General features: G+C 37.8%; 2 protein-coding genes and 1 pseudogene across 11 annotated transcripts; all 3 read right to left on the minus strand.

The window, feature by feature from the left end:
• Positions 1 to 1,923: 1,923 nt before the first annotated feature.
• LOC103340422 (glutamate receptor 3.6-like) lies at positions 1,924 to 6,763 on the minus strand. 5 transcript variants are annotated; one of them, XM_089042244.1, is made up of 7 exons: positions 6,622 to 6,763; positions 5,380 to 5,734; positions 3,939 to 5,284; positions 3,576 to 3,856; positions 3,341 to 3,372; positions 2,818 to 3,224; positions 1,924 to 2,614 (listed from the first exon to the last, which is right to left on the minus strand). In XM_089042244.1, exons 2-7 carry the CDS (start codon positions 5,642 to 5,644, stop codon positions 2,132 to 2,134), a joined length of 2,814 nt encoding a protein of 937 aa, XP_088898370.1. In that variant the 5' UTR covers positions 5,645 to 5,734; positions 6,622 to 6,763; the 3' UTR covers positions 1,924 to 2,131. The 5 variants fall into 5 exon arrangements, with proteins under 5 accessions (XP_088898370.1, XP_088898369.1, XP_088898371.1 ...); XM_089042243.1 differs by having other exon boundaries at positions 6,535 to 6,668; XM_089042245.1 differs by lacking the exon at positions 6,622 to 6,763 and adding an exon at positions 6,043 to 6,548.
• Positions 6,764 to 7,414: 651 nt separating this feature from the next.
• On the minus strand, positions 7,415 to 11,655 carry LOC103340306 (glutamate receptor 3.6-like; annotated as a pseudogene). Its single transcript, XR_016122438.1, has 7 exons — positions 11,483 to 11,655; positions 11,028 to 11,337; positions 9,573 to 10,926; positions 9,207 to 9,484; positions 9,044 to 9,075; positions 8,548 to 8,954; positions 7,415 to 8,366 (listed from the first exon to the last, which is right to left on the minus strand). The product of XR_016122438.1 is annotated as a glutamate receptor 3.6-like (transcript).
• Positions 11,656 to 12,441: 786 nt separating this feature from the next.
• Positions 12,442 to 17,634, minus strand: LOC103340305 (glutamate receptor 3.3-like). 5 transcript variants are annotated; one of them, XM_089042241.1, is made up of 7 exons: positions 17,493 to 17,634; positions 17,297 to 17,345; positions 15,757 to 16,111; positions 14,315 to 15,659; positions 13,753 to 14,211; positions 13,219 to 13,644; positions 12,442 to 13,035 (listed from the first exon to the last, which is right to left on the minus strand). In XM_089042241.1, exons 4-7 carry the CDS (start codon positions 14,324 to 14,326, stop codon positions 12,613 to 12,615), a joined length of 1,320 nt encoding a protein of 439 aa, XP_088898367.1. In that variant the 5' UTR covers positions 14,327 to 15,659; positions 15,757 to 16,111; positions 17,297 to 17,345; positions 17,493 to 17,634; the 3' UTR covers positions 12,442 to 12,612. The 5 variants fall into 5 exon arrangements, with proteins under 5 accessions (XP_088898367.1, XP_088898366.1, XP_088898368.1 ...); XM_089042240.1 differs by lacking the exon at positions 15,757 to 16,111 and having other exon boundaries at positions 14,317 to 15,659; XM_089042242.1 differs by lacking the exons at positions 15,757 to 16,111; positions 17,297 to 17,345; positions 17,493 to 17,634 and having other exon boundaries at positions 13,753 to 14,237; positions 14,315 to 14,453.
• Positions 17,635 to 19,333: the final 1,699 nt, after the last annotated feature.

Below are 19,333 nucleotides of genomic sequence, written 5' to 3' on the forward strand. Positions count from 1 at the left end.
AAACCAGATGAAGAATATTATATAGCATCTATAATGAGGTAAATAATGAACAACATGCCATCAAACAAAAAGGTTCAGAGGATGTTATCGTTGACTATGTTACTATAGATGGGAAGAAGCATCTTCAGAATCATCAGCAGAAGGTAAGTGGACAACCCAATTGCAATATTAAGCTACTTGATGTGTCATTGTCGAGTGTTTACATCTATATTCAAGAATTCTTTATCCCATAATTTATATTTTACATAATAGCATATGTTTTTACTGTCTGCTTTTCCTTTGTTATGCCCTTTTTGTGGTGCAGGGTTTCATTTCCTGTGTTAAATTCTTTTCTTTTGAGCAGGTGAACATACGCTTTTGATACCCTAGAAACCCTGTCATTGGTGATAAGTTTAGCAGCCGACATGGACAAAAAGGTGTTTGCTCCCAGTTGTGGCCTGATATTGATATGCCATTTTCTGAGGTTACGGGAATGCGTCCAGATCTTATCATCAATCCACATGCATTTCCTTCAAGGATGGCAGTAGGAATGCTCTTGGAATCGATTGCTGCAAAGGTACTAGCACCTCAAGAATTTTCCTTTTATGATTTGTTAACAGTCTATTGACAAAAAGAAATGCATTGCTGGTGCTCCCCCCGTAGACAAAGTACAGATGTTTATGTTCTGTAGTGGCCTGAACTGTTGTATTGCAGCAGTAATAAAGTGATGGAAGGCTAATTTCTGCAATGGTTGGGGAAAATGTGAGAGTTTATTAGGATTTGGAAATGTTCAAATAGGACTTTAGGCAAATAAATCTCGATTGCCATCGAGTTGCTGGAAAGGGAAATTCAGATAACAGGATTTTTGGGAAGTTTCCGGAAAATAAAAGTTAACTATTAGTTGCTGCTCTTGGGTTATAGAGTTAAGTTTTAATTACTGGATGAGCATAAATACTAGGATATAAATTTTCATTTTGATAAAGTATTGCACAGCAGAGTCCATTGAACTTCTTGAAATAATAGTTTGTGCATCATATTTAACAATGAAAAGAAAACAATCAAAGATACTTCCTTGTGTTGTCACAAGGAGGTAGCTTGCATGGAGAATATGTTGACCGTTTGCTAATTCAAAGAAGGCTAATGAAAACACTCAATCAAAATCCAAAACCCTTGTTGATGAACTTGGTGAAATGTTAAAGGGTTTAAATACTATGGTTTAGAGGTGTTGTACAGTGGGGTTTATGGAATCGAACTGACATGTGAGATCTTTATTGGTCCTGTTTATTATCAACGACTACAACATATGGTTTCAGACAAGTTTAAGATTTTCTCAGTATAATTTTGCATGTATATTTCTCCAATTTCGTTTATCGGTTTCCTTACATGCCACTCCAAATTGGCGTGTAGGTTCATTCCACTGGAATGGTAGATCAGATCACCAGCCAGCCCATCAAGGGACGAAAGCGAGGTGGAGGTATATGTTTTGGTGAAATAGAACGAGACTTGTTGCTTGCGCATGAGGCAGCCTATCTATTGCATGATAGGCTTCATACATGTTCTGATTATCACATTGCTGCTGTATGTTCCACATGTGGAAGCATCCTAACACCCTCAGTCATCAAGCCAGAGAAACGGGTTGCACGTGCAGTTAAGGGACTGCACCCTGTAAGAGCTCCCAAGGTCTTCTGTCATGCTTCTGATACGAATAAAGGGATGGAGACAGTTGCAATGCCCTATGTCTTCAAATACTTAGCTGCTGAGTTAGCAGCTATGAGCATAAAAATGACCCTCCAGCTAAGTATTTGAAGCTTGATCCTGCTCCTAGAGGGAGGATCAGTGTAAAAATTATACACTGAGATGAATAGATCTTAAAGTTTTTTTTATTAGTTTTTTATTCTTTTCTTGGTTGGGTATCATTTCATTATCCACCAAGCACACAAATAATTAGCGAATTTCTTCATCTTTCTATTAAAAAATTGGTATACTTCACAAAGAGCTTTGTCAAAGTATTCCCATAAAAGAGTAATACAGCGTGAAATTGAATATGTAATGACATGAGCTGTGTATACATAAGCTTCTAACCTAATTCATATCAGAAGACGACCCATGAAGTTATAATTGGTGTGGGATGGCTCTGAATCAGAACTTCTGATCAGGCATTATTACCATTATCAAGACTCATTCTTGAAGATGATTGATCAATATGTCTTCTTTTGGAGTTGTACATTGATTCATCTTCACTTGCACTTCTATTTGACATCCTTTCCATTTGCCGTCTTTTGGATCGACTTTTTACTTCCTCTTCCTTCTCATCAACAAATGAAATAAAGGTTTGAAGACGTGCAGACATCGAGCTGCCGGCAGAAATCACTTCCTCAGTGTAGTGCTTGCTGAACTGGCGCAGCATATTGATGAAATATATAATCAGAGCAAGAAAACAAGCTGAACCACAAAGAACAAAGAGGCCCCAGAAGCTTTTAAGTTGAAGCCTGTCAACTTGTAGCTTTGCGCCTTGTGAGGCACAACTACTGCTTATAAGCCATTTATCATGGATCCTTTGTAGATCCCCATTCTCTGACAGCTTCAAAATAGCAGTAGACATGTCCACTGATAAAGGTGAGTCCCTTGCAAAAGCCTGATTTGAAATGAACATGATAACTATGAGAATCCAGAACATAATATTTGGGCAACCAGTTCTGCTTATATAACACTTAGCAATATTAAGGTTGTTTTATCAAAATGTCTTGAAGGGTCTGATTTGGTAATATAACATGTCAGGTTATCTGATAAAAGAGTATTACCATGGTCATAGATATAACAGATAAAAGAGAAACTTACAAATCCCCAACCGGTTTTGGTGAATTCTTGACCTACAATACTGAAATCACATCTGCTTGAGAGGAATAGCTCAATGTATGCACGCTCATCAATCACTGCAGCAACACCACCTCTTTGGGGACCATCTTTCAAGGCTTTAGCATAATCGTCTGGCATGATAAGAGGAATGAGTCTGGACTCGTCAACGTTGAGTTCGCCAGTTAGATAACCCCTGGCAAATGAACCTTGCTGGTAGCCAATGGGGTCATTGCTTGCAAGCAAAGTATCAAGGCCTTTGATGGAGGAAGAAAGCTGTTGCACTGTAAGGATTGAGGTCAAACTTGCAGTGTAGCTTGAATTGATTATAAGAATGACAAACAGCCATATAATTAGTACTAAGCGACCCAGAGTGCTGACTGTATTTTCTCCTGCATAAGATCCCAACAAAAAAAGAAAAAGAAAAAAAGAGTAAATAAGCATTATTGAAGCAGCTATTAACCCATGGTTGCTGGAAAAGCTACTAAATTAGTGCGAATTTACTTACTATGGGCAAAGAACCAAGTTGAAAAGCTAAACCTGCAGAAGGAAAGCACAAATTTTAAGTGATTGTGGGATTTATACCAAGAAGATGCCAATCCTAGTATGGTGAACTCCACAAATAGACATTATGAGAAAGTAACACCAATTGACAGACACTATCTCAATGTCCTGAACAAAGTAGAGAATTATAAAGTTTCCAACATAGAATGAGATAACACGAGATACTCCTTATTACTCACCACAGAATAGTGATAATTTGTTTTTTAGGAGGCCCCCGAAAATCATCGTTCAACCTATGCTCTAAAATCCAAACAACTGTTCCAACAATGAGAAAGAAGGCAGCCGTGACGCCCCACATCATTGGATTGAATGGCCTCAGAAAAGCCCAAGGATTAGAATTCAACGTTGTCCTAACAGGTGCAACAACTACTAGCCCAGATTCAATAAATGGCTGTGTAAAATCTGCCATCCTTGTTCGGTTGGTGATGATTGCAATGTCACCTATTGCTCCATCAAATTCCTATAGGGAAGAAGCAAATGGAAAATCAGAAAAAATATTTACCTTCTTAAGTTTAAAGAAATGCTCTGTATATGATACTCACACCCGTTTGGATTTTGTGCACAAGTTCAGTGCTTGTTGGGTTCTTAACGCCATCACCAAAAGGAATCAACTTGTATGGAACAGCATAGGGCAACATGTTCAATGCAGCAGTAAAAACATCAATGCAGTACCCAGTGAACATGTCACTGCCTTCTGCGTATGAAACAAATTCACGAAAACTAACACGTTTTGGGACTCCAATCTTCAAGTGCCTTCCATTGTTTGGAAATACCCAACCACGAGGCTTCTGTGTTGTTTGTCCAGGCCAAATTACGCCGTACAGGCTTTCATTTGAACTAGAAGGGTTTGGTGGCTTTGTGTATTCTGGAGGCACAACTGATAAACCTGAATAATTGGACCAGTAACCAATCTTCCTAATCCCTGTGCCAATCACATTTATGATTTCAAATGCAGGATGAATGAGGTTCCTATCCGGAGTGAACTTAACAGGGCCAGTTATGCCAGTCATATTAACCTGTAAAATGTTACGCAATAACAGATTCCCTCCATTAAAGATACTTATGGCATCAAGATTCATATCCCCTCTGCGCAGCTGAGTCAACCTTGAATCATTTGAAAATGAAATGTTTCCTCCTTGATCTAAAAAGGCATTAATTGCATGAGCAAGCAACCACACAGTGTCGTAGGCATAAAGACCATAAGCATGCAACCCAATTTTGCCTTTAGATGTCTGTCCACTAGTCAAGTTGCTCCACCTAGAAACAAATTTTCTTTTCAGTTCTGTCTCTGGTGTGTACATGCGCAATGTTAGAACTCCTTGCATATCATCCATCATACTTGATGGGAGAGGAGAGTTGGTATCTATTTGAGTAGTTAGCCAGTGAGTGGCTATCCAGACATAGCCAGTTCCCATCATGCCAAGATACTTGGCCACAGTAAACACCTGAGGACCCCAATCATCATAAGCGTGAAGAACAATAATCCGAGACTCTGTCAAAGCCACTTTAACCAGTAAATCAGTGATGTTACTCCGGTTAGGATTAAGGACCAAAGGTGCTTTGTATGAGATCTTACAATGTCTCTCAGCAAGCATATCCCCTAATGCAGCAATCCCATTTCTCCCATAGTCATCATCAACATAGAGTGCAATTACCTCTTTCCATCCGTAGTGGTCAATCATTGCGGCTACTGCAGCCATTTGATGCAGATCATTCTGGGTGGTTCTAACAAAGAATGGGAACTGAAGTGAAGACAGGGTGGGGTCCGTTACTGAAAATGATAATAGAGGAACTTGGAGCTCATTTGCAATATGAGATATTATATGAGCTGTGACAGCATTCTGAGGTCCAATTATGGCCACTGTGTCTTTCTCCATGAACCGTAAGACTGCAGCAAGAACAGCTGGATCAGAATTCACAGTGTTCCTATATAATGCATTTAAGAGAGATCTTACAAACTGTGAACAAAGTCGCAAGACGTACCTTCAACGATGCCCAGAAATCCACTGTAATTTGAGTCTTGCATTTGAACTATCATCTTAGTTCCACCAAGAACAGCTGGATCAGAATTCACATCTTCAATGGCAGCTTCTATTGCCACTTTAGCGACTTTGCCAACAATGGAATTGAAAGAGAAAACAGCCCCAACATTTACAAATTTTGGTCTTGTAGAGACATTCGTGCTACCCCCATTTGAGGCAACCCCATTATAGAAAACCATCAACACCAAGAGCCAAACTATATTCATCGTAAACCCCCAATTTTCAACTTGCGTTGCAAAGGAAGCAAACCAGCCACCCAGAAAGCGGTAGAATCAACTGGACTTCAAACTCATACACTGGCATAGTTAAGAAACATCGAAAAATAAGCAAGCAACTAAGAATTTCATCCAGTAACATGAAGAGAACAACTAGGTGCTGAAAGAGTATGTACACGTAAGCTCAACATCATAAACTCCACAAGAAGTAGATAAATAATTAGAAATTCCCACTAATAACTAGATCTAATCATGAAACATAAACAGACAAATGATAAGTTGAGCCCATAACCTAGAGTTTTCTGCTAAATTACCAACTAATCAGACCCATGAAGAGACAACAGACACAAAATGAAAGTAGAAAGCAGCTTGTGAGGAAAGATTTTTACTTTGAGGAAAAAGGAAGAGCGTTTAATACGGACACAATTGTGGGCTCACTCCAATATGCATATTCTAGCAACACTTAACAGTAAAAGAGAATTCCACCAACTTCATCAAAAAAGAGAATTCAACCAAGGGGAAAAAAAACAGTGAAAAAAGGAAAAGAAACCTTTAGAAGTTTGATTCCAGATGAAAAGACAACTAACAGTACAGCCATTGACTTAATCCAAAGAACTGAATCAGAACTTAGACCCAGAAATTTCTACTCTCTTACTATATTAAAACAGTAACACAGCATTTGTGACTTAAACCCAAAGAACCCTTTTGAGAAAAAACTCATTTCCCCCCAGAGGACAAGTATAATCAGGAAATTGGCCAACTGGGGTTTCTAGCAAAGAAGATGAAAGGAATTTAAAAAATAAAAAGTTATAAACTTTAGAGCTTTATGCATCAATAAGGTCAGGCTTATACGCTAAGCAGTATTGGTCAAGCATGTACACCTGAGAAAGTTTCTGAAATTGCTCATGTATAATCAGGATAATGTAGAATTATTGTCAATGCAGAAAATGTGGGTTAGAATTTAATACCAGGCAGAAAGAAAGAGACACTGTTGGTTGTGATGAGAGTGTGTTCCATGACATGGAGATGACGACCTCCATTAATTAACTGATTGATAAGGAGCTTTATGCATCAAAATGATTGTTGCAGGACTGTTCTTTTCGTAGATATTTTGTACCATTAATTAACTGATTGATAACAACGTACACAAGTGCAAATGTGATATATAATTCGTTTTCTCTTGACGTTTTCTTGAGAGAATTTTGTTTTCTCTTAACTTAAAAAAGTGATTAATCATTTCATATTAATCACCATCATCAGCAAGATCTGATGCAACTTATTATCCTTTTTTCTTTTTCAAATGAAACAAAATCTAAAATGAGATGACTTACCAATAACATTATTTAAGTTATGCTCATAGTCAGTATATTTTAGTAACATCGGACATTGTCCAATAAGTATTTAAGTTAAAGATTTGTTACAGAATTTAATATCTGCCGTTGAATGACATCTAAGAAACTAAGAATACATTTAATGAATGTAATTCAATGACCAAGATTAGAAGTATGTAACTAATGTTTAACATAAATACTTATTGAAGAATTCTTAACATATATGAATTATCATCTACTCAAAATTTTAAATAAAGTGGAAAATTGGTGTGACTAGACCAAATAGTCATACGAGGGAATGACAAGAAAAAATCAGTGGACCAGCCGACCTTCAATTTATCAGCAAAAGAACAGCACAATAAAACCAAGAATGGTGGACCCAATAAGCCAAATGCACATACATGCCTTGTGAAGAATTTCAGATGCCTTGTGAATAATGGTCCATGGCTCAGTTGGGTTTCAATCAATCATAATTCAGAATGGTGTTTGCTTGTATAATTTATTGGCTTTACCTGGAATGGAAGCCACAGGTAGGGTAGCACGTGGTACCATAGGATCATGTGGTCCATGTATCGAATATTCTTTTCTAAAAAGTTCCCAACTTTATTGTTGAAAAATCGAAAAGAAAGTAATCGAAATATAAAAAGTTATGAAGAAAGTTGTGTGTGAAAAGATGAAAGAAAAAAAAAAGTGTGAAGTAAAATGTCTGGTCTAGTCTACAAGCCAGGCTCAAACCTCATTCTAGCCCATATTTAGAGTACGGGCCAATCTGTTGGGCGTTTTTGGCAGGCTTCGACCCCAATTCACGGGGGACCAACTTCCCTTAATTTTTTTTTTTTATTTTTATACAAATGATATTAGAGAATGTGAATCGAACCTAAAGACCTATTTATACGTGGATATAATCATTTGAGCTACAAATCACTCACTTATTTTTCACTTTTTTTCATTATCTCATAGTTTAGACGCTTTCATCCAAACCATTGATATCTTCATGCGCTATTTTACTTGAGGCCTTCTCAGTCCTCATTCTCTTGGGTCTGCTTTTCACTTCTTGCTCCGTTTTATTTACAAACGAAACGAAAGATTGAAGCCGTCTAGATTGTGAGCTCTCACAGTCAGAATCAGGCCGCTTGTAGTATTTGTGCACCATGCGAATAACATGAAGAACAAGAGCAAGAAAGCAAGCTATGCCACTCAGCAGAAAAAGAGCCCCAAAAGCTCTTTATCTGAAGGCGATCTACAGCTTGCTTTGCTCCTTCTGCACTGCAAGCACTTTTCATCAGCCACTTGTCATGAATCTTCTGAAGATCACCCTTCTCTGATAGTTTAAGTGCTGCAGTTGACATGTCAATTGCTAGTGGAGAGTCCCTTGGAAAGGCCTAAAATGAAAAACCAACTATTATTATAAGCATACGATAGTTATGTTGTCAAGGCTCAGATTGAGATTGACAGAATGACAACATAAGGTATCAAACTATATATATGCCGAAAAAAAACAAAAACGCAAAAACCAAATGTCATGAACTTTTGTACAATGAGATTGAAGGATATGATACTTACAAAACCCCATCCCATTTTGGTGAATTCTTGACCTACAATGCTATATCCGCATCGAGAAGAGAGGAAGAGTTCCATGTATGCACGCTCATCGATCACTGCAGCAACACCGCCTGCGCTGGGGCCATCTTGCAAGGCTTTCTCATATTCTTCTGGTGAGTTGAGAGGTACAAGTCTGGACCTGTGTATGTTTAGCTCATCGGTTAAGTAGTTTTCGGCAAATGAACCCTTCAGGAAACCAATGGGATCACCGCCTGTTGCTAGACTTTCAATCCCTTTAACAGGTGAAGAAAGCTGCTCCACTGTGAGGATTGACGTCAGGCTTGCAATGTAACTTGAGTTGAGTATTAGAACTACAAATAGCCATATGATTAGCACGAAGCGACCGAGCGTGCTGCCTGTTTTTTCTTCTGCATATGTTACCAATAAGGAATACGATCAAACAGTTATATAAAGTAACATTTAACATAATATAAGCTTCTTGGTTCATTTCACTTACTCTGGGAAAAGAACAGAGTTGAAAAGCTAAACCTGCGAGAAGAAAGCAATAATTATATACCAATTAGAGAGTTTGGATCAAGAGATGATTAAAAACAAACCAAGAAAATCTTGGTGGAATGTATTGAAATTTTGCATTTGAAGATGTGGATTGAAGCACTTACCAAATAATTGTGACAAATTGCTTTCTTGGAGGGCCCCGAAAATCCTCGTTTGTCCTAGGCTCCAAAATCCAAACTACTGTTCCCACAACTAGGAAGAAAATGCCTGTGACACCCCACATCATTGGTGTGAAAGGTCTCAGAAAAGCCCAAGCACTAGAGTTCGACTTCCTTATTGGAGCAACCACAACTAAACCAGACTCAATATATGGCTGTGTGAAATCCACCATCTTTGTTCTGCCAGTGGTGATGGTAATATCTCCAACCACACCATCAAACTCCTGTATAAAGATGGAAATCCAAAGAATTAATAATTATAGTAATGTCAAGAAAAGTCCAAATAGTTTCTGTTTTGTAGTTTATACTTACACCAATTTGGATCAAGTGCAGAAGTTCATGGTTTTCTGGGTTCTTTTTACCATCCCCAAAAGGGACAAATTTATATGGGACACCATTGATAACTCATTCAGTGCAGCTTGAAAGACCTCAATGCAATAGCCAGTGAATTCTGTGCCTTTTATGCCCACAAACTCAAGATAGCTAACTCGATTTGGGACGCCAATCCTAAGCTTTCTTCCATTGTCAGGGAAAACCCACCCACGAGGCTTCTGAGTTGTTTGTCCAGGCCAGATGACGCTGTATAGTCGTTCAGTACCGGTGCTGGAGCCATTAGACTGCAGCTTCCTTTGAGGCTTTTCTGGTGGATCAAGTGAGAAACCAGAAGAGTTGGACCAATAACCAATTGTCCTAGTCCCTGTGCCAATCACATTGATGACTTCAAATGCAGGATTAATCAAGTTCCCATCTGGATTAAACTTAACTGGCCCAGTTAAACCAGTTGTGTTAACCTCTAAAATGCTTTGGAGTAGCTGGCCGCCACCATTGAACATGTTCAAAGCATCAAGATTCAACTTCCCTCCGCCTAACTCGTTTAAGTTTGAGTCATTTGAAAATGAAATATTTCCCCCACGAGCAAAAAATGAATCAAGGGCAACAGCAAGATCCCTTACAGAATCATAGGCATATAGACCATACGTATTTAGCCCAAAAGAAGAGCCATTCACTCTTCTTGCACTAGTTAAGTTGCCCCACCGTGATTTAAATTTCTTTTTGAGCTCCGATTCTGGTGTGTGCATTTTTAATGTAAGAACCCCTTGAATGTCATCTGTTGATATAAAAGGCAGGGAAGGATCTGTATCTATTATGGTAGAGAACCAATCAGTAGCAATCCAGACATATCCACTAGCCATCATCATGAGGTTTCGTGCTTCAGTAAGCACTTGTAGACCCCAACTGGTATAAATGTGCAGGATCAGAATCCTGGACTCCATTGAAGAAACACTAATGAGTGCGTTGGTGATTTCATCTTTTGTTGCTTTGGGGTTCAAAGGCACTTTGTATGAAATTTTACACCGTTTTTCGGCTATCTTGTCCCCTAAGGCAGCAATGGCATTTCTGCCAAAATCATCATTCACATATATTGCTATGACATCTCTCCACTCGTAGTAGAAAACAAGGTCTGCTACTGCAGTCATCTGAAAGAGGTCACTTCTTGTTGTCCTAACCAAGAATGGGAACTGAGTTGGAGACAGAGTAGGGTCTGTTGCTGCAAATGATAATAGTGGGACTTTTAGCTCATCTGCAATATGTGAGATTACATGAGCAGTAGCTGAGAATTGGGGGCCAATTATGGCCACTGTGTCATTCTCGAAGAACTGCAAAGCTCTCAAGCAACAAGAAATATCCATCATTCTTACTAAGACTTGTGTAAAGGAACTGATAAAACTTTTGAGTGAAAACATGGGAAATTTAATTACTGTGTACCCTCAATGATGCCCAGAAAGTCACTAGATTTGGTATTCTGCATTTTAAGTGTCAGCTTTTTTCCATTGAGAATTTCTGGATCAGAATTGACATCTTCAACTGCAAGGGCTATTGCAACTTTTGCAATTTTGCCAATGACAGAATCGAAAGTGAAAATCGCGCCTATGTTGACAACGTCAGGTCTTGCGGTAGTAACAGTAGCACCAACACCAAGCCCATTTGAGGAAGCACCATTATAGAAAACCATAAATAGCATCAGCAACAAGGCTTTGTTCATGGTGGTCTGCACACTGCAAAAGGACCGAAATATCTGATGGGAAAGAAAAGTTGGTAATTAACAACAAAAATAAAAGAACATGCTCCAAAAACACATGCATGAAGTTGACCAAATATCCAACAAAGCAATATGAATAAGATGAATTTGAAGGACTTAAAGAAAAAGGAACGAAGCTTACATTATTTGCTCTCAACTCAAGACAAATATGTACGCAAAAGCAAGAACAAGCAAACGGATTATATAAGCACCGAAGCTACACTGGCAAATGAGAGCTACCCCATCAGTCTGCCGCGTCTAGGTGTGAATTGGACCGCACGCTGTTTGGAAATTGCTCAGTGAAAGACAAAAGTTGTGACAAAAGTTGTAACAAAAGGTCAGAAACCAAAATGGATAGAATAATAACTCTGAATTAAAATATAAAGAGAAACATAACGCAATTCATGATAATTTTCTCTTTTGATCACCGTAAGTAGTATACAACTATGTGTCTCTCTCGTCAAATAATGTAAATGAGACAAAATATAAAATTATATATAAATATACAACCGTTAATAGGGAAGAATTACTCGATATAGGAAGAGAGGGAGGATATGCTAAAGTGGACTAACCATGAAACTAATTGGAGGACAGTAGGTGACTTTGGAAGGGACATTGATAAATGATCATGGATGCAGAAAAATATCAAGCGACAACAACCAAGTTCCATTGGGTGAGCGAGAGGGGTTTCTGTCATTTCAAGAAACCCACGTATTTCCGCAGACTTCAAATCAATCCTCCTTATCTCACAAATTATAATCCGTGCACGTGTTATAATTTATATGAACTCGTAACACTGTGTCATATGCACTATTATATTAACATTCCACAATGCAATTAAGGGCATGGCATGTTAATAACGTGGCCTAACAAGTCCACCAAGCAGCCTACTACAGGTCAACACAGTGATCCAACACCGTGATCTGCACCTGTTGCGTAAATCTCAATTATGCTAGTGCTTGTTGACCGTTTTCTCTCTGTGTAATATATATATGTTGAACAACTACTAAAACACATGGTTGTGTAAAATTAAAATCCATCATTTTTGTTCGGCTTGTGCTGATTCTTGATGTCACCTACCACAGCATTGAAGCCTTATTATATGGAAGATAAGTACGTATCAAGTATACTAATTTGATTTAATTCAATTATGCTCCAATTTGCAGTCATCAAAGATGTTCAAAGCATGCAGAGATGCATATAGTGGAGCTATTTGATATTATACACATACATGAGCTTGATACAAGTCGCATTTCTAATTAAATACACTGATTAAACACTTTGGTCCTCCAAACCACTGATGGAGCTATCTTGATGCAATAATTTATTTGATGATTTCTCCGTCCTCCTCTTAGCTCGGCTTTTCACTTGTTCCCTTTTGTTTACAAATGAAACAAAGGATTGAAGACGTCTAGACTGTGAGCTCTGAGATTCGGAATCTGAATACTTGTAGCATTGATGCACGATTTGAATAACATGAAGAATGAGAGCAAGAGAGCAAGCTATGCCGCTTAGCAGAAAGAGGCCCCAAAAGCTTTTCAGTGGTAGGCGGTCTACTGCTTGCTTTGTTCCTTCTGCGCTGCAAGCACTTCTTTCCAGCCACATGTCATGAATCTTTTGGAGATCCCCACTCTCTGATAGTTTCAATATCGCGGTTGACATTTCAGTTGCTAGTGGAGAATCCTTTGGAAAGGCCTAATGAAAAACCAGCAACATGCTATTAATCACAGCAGGAAAAGGCCATGAAAGGCCTAATCAGTGAGTTCAAAAATTAACAGTTTGGCAAATAGCTTGTCAGATTGTGAATCTCTACAGTCCTCCAACATGTATTTTCGAGAATCAATTATACAAAAGGCCATGAAAGAATATGATACTTACAAAACCCCACCCCATTTTGGTGAATTCTTTACCTACAATACTATATCCACATCGGTTGGAGAGGAAGAGCTCCATGTATCCACGCTCATCAATCACAGCTGCAACACCACCTGCATTGGGACCATCTTGCAAGGCTTTCTCAAATTCTTCTGGTGAGTTAAGGGGCACAAGTCTGGAACTGTGTATGTTTAGCTCATCGGTTAAGTACTTTTGAGCAAAGGAACCATTTGCGAAACCAATGGGATCATTGCCTGTTACTAGACTTTCAATCCCTTTAATGGGAGAAGAAAGCTGCTCCACTGTGAGGATTGATGTCAGGCTTGCAATGTAGCTTGAGTTGATTATTAGAACTACAAATAGCCATATTATGAGCACAAAGCGACCAAGAGAGCTGCCAGTTTCTTCTCCTGTATATGTTACAAAAGACTAAGAACCAGTTATATTTGTAAAATTGGTGCATAACACAAGTTTCCCTATAGATGTATAAGTCAAGTAGCATGGATACAGAACTAAAGCGCTATGTAGTAAACCTACTCTGGGAAAAGAACAGAGTTGAAAAGCTAAACCTGCAAAGCCCCACAGAAAAAGGATATAATATATGACATACCGGTTGGGGAGTTCGTCCCAATTAAAGAGATGAAGATCAACCACCCAAGGAAATACTTGTATATAATTTGCTACATTTGCATTTTGATATATGGATTGAAACACTAACCATAGAATTGTGACACATTGTTTTCTTGGAGGGCCCCGGAAATCCACGTTTGTTCTACGCTCCAAAATCCAAACAACTGCTCCCACAGCTAGGAAGAAAAGACCTGTGACAGTCCACATCATTGGGGTAAAAGGTCTCAGAAAAGCCCAGGCACTAGAGTTCAATTTCCTTATTGGAGCAACTACAACAAGTCCAGACTCGATATATGGCTGTGTAAAATCCACCATCTTTGTTCTGCTAGTGGTAATGGTAATGTCTCCTACCACACCGTCAAGCTCCTGCATGAATATGGAAAACCAAAAAACTAAATTAAGATGAGAAACATGCATACAATATATGTTAAGCAAGTCTAAATAATTTTATTTTGTAATTTATACTCACACCATTTTGCATACTGCGCAGAATTTCATTGGGTTCTTGGTTTCTTTTCTCATCTCCAAATGGGACAAACTCATATGCCACTCCATATTGTAACTTGTTAAAGGCAGCTTGGAAGACCTCAATACAATAACCAGTGATATCAGTGCCTTTTACATTCAGAAACTCACGGTAGCTAACTCGACGTGGAACACCAATTCTGAGCCTTTTTCCATTGTCAGGGAAAACCCAGCCACGAGGCTTCTGAGTTGTCTGTCCAGGCCAGATAACGCTGTATAGTAGCTGAATACTGGTACTGGAACCATTAGACTGCAACTTATTTTGGGGCTTTTCTGGAGGGTCAACTGATAGGCCAGAAGAATTGGACCAATAACCAATAGTCCTAGTCCCTGTGCCAATCACATTGATGACTTCAAATGCAGGATTAATCAAGTCCCGATCTGCGTTGAACTTAATTGGCCCAGTTACACCCGTTGTATCAACCTTTACAATGCTTTGGGGCAACTGGCTGCCACCATTAAAAAATTTCAAAGCATCAAGATTCAACCTTCCTCCTTGTAAATCACTTAAGTTTGAGTCATTGGAGAATGGACATTTCCCCCATGAACGAAAAATGAATCAATGGCACTAGCAAGAAGCCATACAGAATCATAGGCATATAGACCATACGTATTTAGCCCGAAAGAAGAGCCATTAACTCTTCTCACTCTTGTCAAATTGCTCCACCACGATTTAAATTTTGTTTTGAGTTCCGATTCTGGTGTGTACATGCGCAATGTAAGAACCCCTTGAATGTCCTTTGTTGGTAGGGAAGGATCTGTGTCTAATATGGTAGGCAACCAATCAGTAGCAATCCATACATATCCACTCCCCATCATCATGAGGTTTTGTGCTTCGCTAAACACTTGAAGACCCCAATTGGTATAAATATGTACGATGAGAATCCTAGACTCCATCGAAGATGTGCAAATCAGTGCTTTGGTAATATCATCTTTTGTTGCTTTGGGGTTCAGAGGCACTTTGTATGAAACTTTGCATCATTTCTCAGCTAGCTTATCCCCTAAAGCAGCAATGGCATTTCTCCCAAAATCATCATCTATGTAAATTGCTATGACCTCTCTCCACTCATAGAAAGCAACAAGGTCTGCTACTGCAGTCATCTGAAAGAGATCACTTCGTGCTGTCCGAACCAAGAAAGGGAACTGAACTGGAGACAGTGTGGTGTCTGTTGCTGCAAATGATAATAAAGGGACGTGTAGCTCATTTGCAATGTGCGAGACCACACGAACAGTAGCTGAGAATTGGGGGCCAAGTATGGCTACTATGTCATTCTCCATGAACTGCAAAGCTGTGAAGGAACAACAAAAGTATCAACTTAGTTCTTGGATTCTATGACTTATGTAAGGGAACTTCTAGGAGACATAGGAAAGTCAACAATTTTGTACCCTGCTCAACAATTCCCAGAAAGTCACTAGATTTGATGTTCTAAATCTTAAGTATCAGTTTTGTTCCATTGAGGAGTTTTGGATCAGAATTAACATCTTCAACTGCAATGGATATTGCAAGTTTTGCAATTTCGCCAATGACAGAATCGAAATGGAAAACAGCACCAATGTTCACAGTGTCAGGTCTTGCAGTAACATTAGTACCAAGTCCGCTAGAAAATCCATTATATAAAACCATCAACACCAAGAGCCAAACTATATTCATCGTAAACCCCCAATTTTCACCTTGCTTTGCAAAGGAAGCACACCGGCCACCCAGAAAGCGGTAGAATCAACTGGACTTCAAACTCATACACTGGCATAGTTAAGAAACACCGAAAAATAAGCAAGCAACTAAGACTTTCATCCAGTAATATGAAGAGAACAACTAGGTGCTGAAAGAGTATGTACACGTAAGCTCAACATCATAAACTCCACAAGAAGTAGATAAATAATTAAAAATTCCCATTAATAACTAGATCTAATCATGAAACATAAACAGACAAATGATAAATTGAGCCCATAACCTAGAGTTTCTGCCAAATTACCAACTAATCAAGCCCATGAAGAGACAACAGACACAAAATGAAAGTAAAAAGCAGCTTGTGAGGAAAGATTTTTACTTTGAGGAAAAAGGAAGAAAGTTTAATACGGACACAATTCTGGGCTCACACAATATGCATATTCTAGCAACATTTAACAGTAAAAGAGAATTAGAGCAAGGGAAAAAAAACAGTGAAAAAGGGACCTTCAGAAGTTTGATTCCAGATGAAAAGACAACTAACAATGCAGCCATTGCCTTAATCCAAAGAACTGAACCAGAACTAGACCCAGAAATTTCTACTTTCTCTTACTAGATTAAAACAGTAACACAGCATTTGTGACGAACCCAAGAACCCTTTTGGGGAAAATACTCATTTCCCTAGGTGTCCCTCAGGAAATTGGCCAACTGGATTTTCTAGTTAAGAAGATGAAAGGAATTTATAAAGCAAAATGTTATAAACTTCAGAGCTTTATGCATCAAAGAGGTAACGTTATACGCTAAGCAATAATGGTCAAGCATTTACACCCAAGACTATAATAAGTAGAAAGTTCTGAAATTGCTGGTGTATAATGAAGATAATAGTATTGTCATGCAGATAATGTGGGTTGAAAATTTATACTAGGTAGAAAGAAAGAGGAGTGAGTGTGATGTCTCAATCTCAGTCCAGAAAGCTCTAACCTTTGAATGGTTGACAGCTATAACCTTTGTTTAGTAATTTATTGTTAGTTAGTTGTAAGCCTGAGTTTTGACCAGATCAGATCAGAATCAGGGGTTAGCTACTGATTTAGGAATTTTTCAAATTTTGAACTTGTTTTTTTTATATGTTCATGATACAGAGTATGAATCTTAAGGTTTAAAGTGCAGAGAGTTTCACTATCTGTCGTTTTGAGAGGTGAAAGTTAGCAGTTGAGATGGAGCACAGCTGCACAGGGAAATGAAATGAGCAAAAAAGATTACCATTTCAAGTATTTCAACTCAAATCATTAACATAACGCCAGCCGTTGTGCTGCAGAAAACAAATAAGAACATAACGTATTAAAATTGAAGTATCAAACTATCCAAACAAACACATACATACATAGCTACATATATCATATATGCATAGACGTGTTCTAGATCTTGACTGAAGAACAAACAAATTGATTGCTTTTACCGATCGAAAGCTTTCTGCTTTTCTGGTACTTGGCGATTGACGCAGCGATTAAGTCCATTTTCAGGCGTGGAACCATCGATCTCTCGAGTGCTCTTTCCTCTTTGGTGGGAATGTGAAAGGATTTTACGCAGGAAGGTTAAAGGTTGAATACTGGAATTTATTAGGAGCTTTTGGAAATTAATAATTACTTAAATACAAATTTATAAATAAATCCAATCCTAGACATGTATTTATAAAAAAATCCAAACACTATTTAAACATAGAAACACACCCAAAATTAACCCCAAAATCAATAATTGTATATTTTTTGTGTTTATAAATGAGTTTTGAGTGTGTGTAATGATGGGTTTTGGGTGTGTTTATAAAGTGTTTTGAGTGTTGGGTTTTTTTATAATTTCAGCTCCTATTTTGGATCTTTTAGTGAAACTCCCTTAATTAAAATGCCTTTTTGGACAACCATTGCAAGTTGCAACAAAGAAAGCAGAACACTCGCATACACGTTATTAACACAAAGCCACCTATATAACTATCAGTCTTCCACAGAGAGAGTTTGATACAAGTCACGCCATTTAATTTTGCGCGACGAAAAACATTGGTCACGCAAAGTCTTAAAAAAATTTATTAAATAAAATAAAATTCCCGCGTCCCATTTTTGGTACTCGTCTAAATTTTTAGAGTTTTGCGCGACGAATACTAATGTCGCACAAATATTTGCGCGACGAAATATTTTGTCGTGCAAGGTTTTTGACTTTTTGTTTTATTATTTTTTTAATATTAATTTAAGTATATTAATTTTTTTGAATTTTTACTTTTTAAATTTAATTTAATTGTATGATTTTTTTCATTACTTTAATTTAAATTGATATTAATTTAATTATATTAATTTTTTTGAATTTTTACTTTTTAAATTTAATTTAATTGTATGATTTTTTTAACTACTTTAATTTAAATTGACATATTCAAAATAAAATTACATATGAAAAATAGTGATCAAATTATCCAATAAATATATATATATATGATATTCAAAATGTACACATAAATTAACAAAGTACAATAATAAAATCCTAATACAAGCGTATTGTGGTGGTAGTGGCGGAGGATATGTTTTGATAGCTTCCTAATCCTCAACTTTAGCCGTCAAAGTCTCGATGATTCCCTACAAAAAAGAATTGTCAAATAACAACAAAAAAAAGAATGCATAATCTCCCCTAAAATTGTTATACCACAAATCCAACCCAAATTCCAATCCCTCACCTTTACTCAACCCCAAACCCCACACAAACGATCAAAACTAACTCCAAAAACACATATTAATGAAAAAAGTTTAAAATTTGGAGAGAATATACCTTTTGGCAAGATTGAGAGTGAGTGAGAATGAGAGAGAAAAGTGAGTGCGAGAGAATTAGAGAAGATAGTGATAGAGAGATGAGACAGTGAGTGAGAGTGAGAGATAGTGAAAAGAGAGATGAGAGAGTGAGTGAGAGTGAGAGATAGTGAAGAGAGAGATGATGAGAGATTAAGTGAGAGGAGTGAGTGTGAGAGAAATGGTGGGATTTGGGGAGAGGGACAGAGAGAGGAGAGGTCTAGAGTAGAGAAAGACATTGAGAAAATGGTGGATGAGTTATTTTGGTTTTAAAAACCGTATCACTTTGCACGACGAAAAATATTGGAATATTGGTCGCTCAAAGTTTTGCGCGACGAAACATATTGGTCACGCAAAGTTTTCCACGACGAATACTAGTATATTGGTCGCAAAGTCAAAAAAAAAAATTCGTGTCCCATTTTTGGTACCACTAAATTTTTAAATTTTTGACGAAAAATACATATTGGTCGCACAA

Source organism: Prunus mume, linkage group LG8 (assembly GCF_029339155.1).
Source record: "Prunus mume cultivar Tortuosa linkage group LG8, ASM2933915v1, whole genome shotgun sequence".
Classification (NCBI taxonomy): Eukaryota; Viridiplantae; Streptophyta; class Magnoliopsida; order Rosales; family Rosaceae; genus Prunus; species Prunus mume.